The sequence below is a fragment of the Nicotiana sylvestris genome, chromosome 12 (genome assembly GCF_000393655.2).
Source record: "Nicotiana sylvestris chromosome 12, ASM39365v2, whole genome shotgun sequence".
Lineage (NCBI taxonomy): Eukaryota > Viridiplantae > Streptophyta > Magnoliopsida > Solanales > Solanaceae > Nicotiana > Nicotiana sylvestris.
In genome coordinates this window covers 136,022,484-136,028,939 of record NC_091068.1, presented here as the reverse complement: position 1 = coordinate 136,028,939, position 6,456 = coordinate 136,022,484, and the positions used below count along the sequence as shown (strand labels likewise).

Genomic DNA, 6,456 nt, shown 5'->3' with positions numbered 1-6,456 from the left:
AAATTTGTCTAAAATTTGTATATATATACATTTTGTATCTTATATACAACAATTATATAAATTTTATATACTTTTTCGACTACCAGATATAAATAGTTTCTGGTGTGGCCTAAAAGTGATAATACTATTTACATTACTATGCAACACAAAAGAGACATTATTGTCCCTTTTTGTCTTCTTGAGCCGAGTGTCTTTCGGAAACAACATCTCTATTCCTTCGAGGTAGGGATAAGGTTTGCATATATAATACCCTCCCAAGACCCCACTAGTGGGATTTTACTAGGTCGTTGTTGTTGGTGGTGGTGGTGGTGATGATAGGGGTGGGCGTTCGGTCACTTTGGATTGAATTTAAAATTTCGGTTTGGATTTTTGGTTTTTGGATTGAAGAAATAAAAATCCAAATACAATCCAAATAAGTTCAGATTGGATCGGATTTTTTAAGTTCGGTTTTGGATTAATCGGTTTGGATATTTTGCATTTTCGATTTTGAACCTATAAGTTGAGATGTTTCTTCTTTTTATAAAAAGAATATCCAAATGAAGCACTCTTATTAAATTGTCTGAAAAGTTCCCCATTCTCACCGCAATCATCCAAATAAAGTATTCAAATAATGAAATTAGTATCAACGAAATGTAACAAAGACATTAATACGCCTGATAAGAAGTAGCAATAGTAAAACTATATCCAAATAGAAAATATTATGACAGTAACTAAGTAACTAATAGTGAATATATGAGATAACATCTAATGGGTAGGGTATCAAACGTATTACTACGTACTAGCATATGGTTAATGAACTAAATATAAAGTATAAAAATTTCGGATTTTCGACTATCCAAAAATCCGAAGTACCAAATCCAATATCCAATTTAAAATCTTAAATTTTAAAAAATTAAATTCAAAATCCAATCCGTAAACAAAAAATCTAAAATATTCAAATTTCGGGCTTGCCCAAACTATGCCCACCCCTAGTTGTTGGTTTCTTTCTCAAGAGTTTATTCATATTAACAGAAGAAAAAGAGTGAATTTATCATGAATCAAAATCTTGGGAAAAGAAGAGATCATTTATACATACTCAGCATGAAACTATTGCAGGTATCCTGCTAAAAGAATTAGGAACATTGGAAAAAGAAATCAAAAAAAAGTATTTGTATAAAATAAGTACTCCAATTTCTCTTCCACAACCCAATGAATCCTAGCTAATATTTGCCATGACTAACTATATGATTGAAAAATTCACCAGTTCTCAAAAAACCCACAAAATCAAGATTCATTCCATTGGCGATTCTCACACTTGTAAATACAACTCAACCCAACCAAAATATCAGCAATGGCAGCTTCTGTCTTCTCTTTATCCGAATAATGCAACGTCTGCAGCAACAAAACAGAGGGCTTAATATCAAATTTAGTCTTCTCCAAATTCCTCTCAAGCTGCCAATTTATAGTGTTATGTGCCATTGGCGCTAGCCATTCCATAATATGTTTCAAAGCCTCCCTCCACCCCTCGGCCAACGATTCGTCCTCATCCATACATTTCAAATTCTTGCTCAATTTTGATCTCACTGTTTTTTTCAGGTTGTCCGGCAACATTTGGTACAGATTTTCTCGTGAATTAAGGTCTACGGATTCGGATGGATTCGAATATTTCTCTACTAATGTGATTACATTAGCATAACGTAACGCGAGCCCTGCACCGCCCACGGTTGAAGGCCCTGCTGCATGAAACACCCTATTGTTTTTCGCCAATTTTTCCGATCCAAAACCTTCATCTTCACATAGAAAAAATATCGATTTTCGGCTGTAAAATCGAACCAAGGTAGGCTTAGACGTCGTTGGAATCGGCCCCGACCGCGAAATAATCTGTTCCCTTATTGGTTCAATCAAACAATTCTCTGGTTGGACTTTAAGAATCTCTTTCTGCTGAGATGAACGCATGTTACGCAGTGAAACAGAGGGAAGAACAGGAATGTAAGGACCAAAAATGACACAAATTCGAGCGTAAATTATGCAGACAATACGTGCCAGGTGACCAACACTTTTATCAAACGTTTGACTCCACAATGAAATCTCTCTGAGCTGTCGAACCTGCTTCCTTTGCTGTTCCAGTCTCTGATTAAACATGTCGCAATTCACTTTCTGCAATTGCCCTGCTGTTGTTTTCTCCTTCCATTTTTTCATTTTCCTCTCTGATATCTCCAATTCTGTTAAATTTTCCAATGCTGCGTACAAACCAGACGTGGCATTAATCAATTTCTCCATTTTGTCAACCCTTTTTTCAATCTCCTTTGACCCATATTCCAGTTTCCCAAAATCAATAATCCCTAGCTTGAGATCCGTGTATACAAGATCAAAACGATTCAGGCCAAAATCATTGCATTTATGGCCTAATCGTGCTACAGCTGCCGCGGCTTTATCAAGATCCTCAAGCCTCTCAGCACATGCAAGGCTTAAAAGAAATCCTTCATCTTTGGAATTCAAATATGCAACCCCTTGTGATTTCATCTCTGTTTTCAGCTTTGAAATTGCAGAATCAGAAAGAGATTTGTACAAACAGAGTAATCTTGACATGATTTTCGCCGTCTCAAATGCCAAGATTCCCATTTGGTTGGCCTTTTTACTATTGGAATCGCTGTTAGCAAGACCATGATCTCCCATTTTCAAGCTCTTATTATTGTCTGTACTAAGCCAACCCATTTTTGCAAAACCAACCATTGTTTAGATATAAGGGTGTAATAAGAAATAAAATGTTTTTAGGTATTGTCAGGAGTATTTATAAAAAATGGTGGAAGCTGGAGGATTAATGAGTAAGGAAATGGAAGGTATTTGAGGAAGAGAGGAAGGAGAAGAGAAATAGCTTCGAATGATCTTCATTGGGTCTGTATTGGATTATGATTACGCGTTTGGACCGTTGGACATATATATCGTTTTCTTGAGATTTTTTTTTTTTTTGGAGAGGGGGGGGGGGGGGAGGGTGATAATATGAAAAGGAAAAAAAGGAAATCTTTTGACAGGTTGGTCAATTGAATTTACTGAAGAGAGGGATTGGATTCTATTGTTCCTAGCTTGTTGGTCTTCTTGTGCAGTAGTTGAGGGATGGGTGCCACGTTTAAGGAATCTCGTTATGTCTGTTAAGAAGCAGTTGGATTCACTGATTGTCAAATGTTGTTCGACTACCTGGTTGGTTTTGTCTCTGAGTCCGTTTCTTAAAAAAAAAGAAAAAAAGAAAAAAAAAAGAGAACTTATCCGTATTCGGTTTTTATATCTATCATACTAATTTATCACACTGAGAAGGGATTACTCCGTGCGTTTCAGATTATGTAAATTTTTTTGCTTTTCGAGACTCAAATTAGGAAAACTCTGACTAACATTTTCAAATTCATATTTTCATCATATTAACTTTAAAAGAATTGCAATTAGTAATATTTTTCGTATAGTTTTTGAATATTTAAATTTTAATTTTAAAATATTGAGTTAATTTAATCTAATTTAGCTTTAAAGATTGTCAGATTGACTTTCGAAAAGCAAAAAAATTCACATAGAGTATTCAACGTACTAATATAATTTAGCGAGTTGTATTTAAAGACATATGTCATATATTCATTGAATTTATATAAACACCGAGTAAATTTTTGCTATTTATTGTAGATGCCTGAAGGCAAAAAAGTGTGTCAGTTGCCTATATTAAGGCGATTAAGGACATGTATGATGGAGCTAAGACTCGGGTTAGGACTGTGGGAGGTGACTCGGAGCACTTCCCAATTGTTATGGGTTTACACCAAGGATATGCGTTCAGTCCGTTCTATTTGCTCTGGTGATGGACGCATTGACACGACATATTCAAGGAGAGGTGTCATGGCGTATGTTGTTTGCTGATGATATAGTTCTGATTGATGAGACGCGAGGCGATGTTAACGAGAGACTGGAGGTTTGGAGACAAACCCTTGAGTCTAAGGGTTTCTAGTTGAGCAGGACTAAGACAGAATACCCAGAGTGCAAGTGCAGCGTTGAGTCGAGAGAAACGGGCTTGGACGTGAGGCTGGGATCACAAGTCTTGCCCAAGAGAGGCAGTTTCAAGTATCTTTGGTCAGTTATCCAAGGGGATGGGGAGATCGATCGACGAGGATGCCACACACCATATAGAGGTGTGGTGGATGAAATAGAGGTTAGCATTTGGAGTCCTGTGTGACAAGAAAGTGCCACCGATATTCAAAGGTAAGTTTTATAGAGCAGTAGTCACACCGGCCATGTTGCATGGGACAGAGTGTTGGCCACTTAAGAGCTCAGATATCCAAAAGATGAAAGTAGCAGAGATGAGGATGTTGAGGTGGATGTGTGGGCAAACAAGGATGGATAAGATTAGGAATGAAGATATTCGGGAGAAGGTGAGTGTGGTCCCTGTGGATGACAAGATGCGGGAAGCGAGGCTTAAATGGTTCGGGCACGTGCGAAGGAGAAGCCAAGATGCCCCGGTCAGGAGGTGTGAGCGGTTGACTTTGGCGGGTTCGAGAAGAGGGAGAGGGCGACCTAAGAAATATTGGGGGAGAGGTGATCAGGCAGGACATGGCGTGACTTCAGATTTCCGAGGACATGACCCTTGATAGGAGGGTGTGGAGGTCGAGTATTAGGGTGGTAGGTTAGGAGGTAGCTAAGCATTTTTCTACTTTGTTTCGGGTGAGAGGCTGGTCTGATAAGGTTTTGTCCTAGGCTGCTAGCGATTATTGTTGTGTCCACACTATTCTTCCGTTTTTCATAGTACTAGGCCTTATTCACTGATTTTTGTTTATTGTTTTTCATCTATTTTCTGGTTCTTATGATGTTGCTATTATTGTTATGGTTTCGTTGATGGTACTGATATATTGTCTGTTTTTGTGTTCTTGAGCTGAGGTTTTTTTTCCGAAAACAACCTCTCTACTCTCCGAGATATGAAAAAGGTCTGCGTATAATCTACCTTCCCCATATCCCACTTGCGGAAACTCAATGAATTGATGTTTCCCTTGGTCCTTACTTTGGTCTAATATAGAGCTTGAAGGCTCATTCCAGTACGTTTAGAATTCATCTATAGAGGATAATTATGAACATAACGGCAACACGTTGGACGAACCGTCACTCAATATTGACCATCTAAATATGCTTTATCGTTTAAGGATCCGCCTCAAGAGAAAAGCAAGGAAAAAGGATATTACACTTTTGACAGTCATCTTGTGGAAACACTCACAACGTTTTTACCATTAACTTTGTACTGTTATATGTCGTGAAAGAAGTGGATATAAGCGTTTTTTATATCCTAAAAACGGCGAAAGTAATATTGGAATTCATTTTCCGATTAACATAGGAGATCAAATCAAAATCTGGCTGCGTATAATAATAAATTATTATTATTATTATTAAAATAGTATTATTAGTGCTAAATTAATCCCTGTATACTTTTACCAGTCTATAGACTAGAACATAATAAAGGAAAACTAGACAGGATGAGTATGTGTGAAAAGATATAAATAGATGGACAAGTAAATTTTCTTGCGAAAAATTTTCTATTCAAATCCAAATCTGGCATTGTATATTTATAATTCCTTATCTTCTGGTAAGATGATTACTAGCTAGTCAAACCTCAGATCTATACAAATGCTATCATGCACAATCAACTTTCATGTTCATAAAAATATTATAGAATTATCCATTTCATTATTACCGAATTTTTAGTAGCAATTTGCATCGGTCGCAACAGTATAATGATTAATTTCTGATATCAAATTGAGTTTTTTCTTCTTAACGTTTGACCCCAATTTAGTACTCTATTGTTGGGATTTTAATTATATGATATGCTTAAAATATGGTGAATGGGAAATGAAGGGAAATAAAAATTTTAAGTAAAATTTTAAGTTTCCCCCATTGGCAAAGGGACATTGTCCCATATTGGAAGAGGAAGAGGTTTTTTATGGGTATATAAACAATTGCTCTTCTTCTAGCTCTTAAAGAGTTGAGAAGAAGGCAAGCCTCACGCCGTCGTCGATGCTCGCTCGGCTTCGGCTTCGAATTTGGATTTGGTCAAACGATTGATTGATTAATTTTTTGGACCAAATTTATTTGGTAATAGTAAAATAATAACATAAATGTTATTAAATATTTGTTTTAATAACAGAATATTAATATTAAAATAAATTCAATCCGTTTTTCAGTTGTGTAACTGAAAATTAAACTACCTTCTTCAATTTTCCCTCTTTATTTTCCCTCTTTATTATTGAGTAAATAGTCATTTATGTTATGACATTTATGTTGTGGCCGTTTTGCATAAACAGCCATTCTGAAGAGTTGCACCTCTTCAGATTTCAGCCCAACTTTGGCTATAAATACAAGACTATTCTGCTCAGAATTTCTATACAATTTTCTGAGTTTCTCCTCCTTCTGCATACTTTTAACATCAAACAAAGCAATAGTAAGTGTGATTTGCTACTGAAC

The 6,456-nt window shown here is 36.3% G+C and overlaps 1 protein-coding gene across 1 annotated transcript; it reads right to left on the bottom strand.

Annotated features, from left to right (window-relative positions):
- Positions 1-1,132: 1,132 nt before the first annotated feature.
- Positions 1,133-2,883, bottom strand: LOC104235679 (protein PSK SIMULATOR 1-like). The gene has a single exon (XM_009789491.2). It carries the CDS (start codon positions 2,710-2,712, stop codon positions 1,264-1,266), a length of 1,449 nt encoding a protein of 482 aa, XP_009787793.1. The 5' UTR covers positions 2,713-2,883; the 3' UTR covers positions 1,133-1,263.
- Between the last annotated feature and the right edge of the window lie 3,573 nt (positions 2,884-6,456).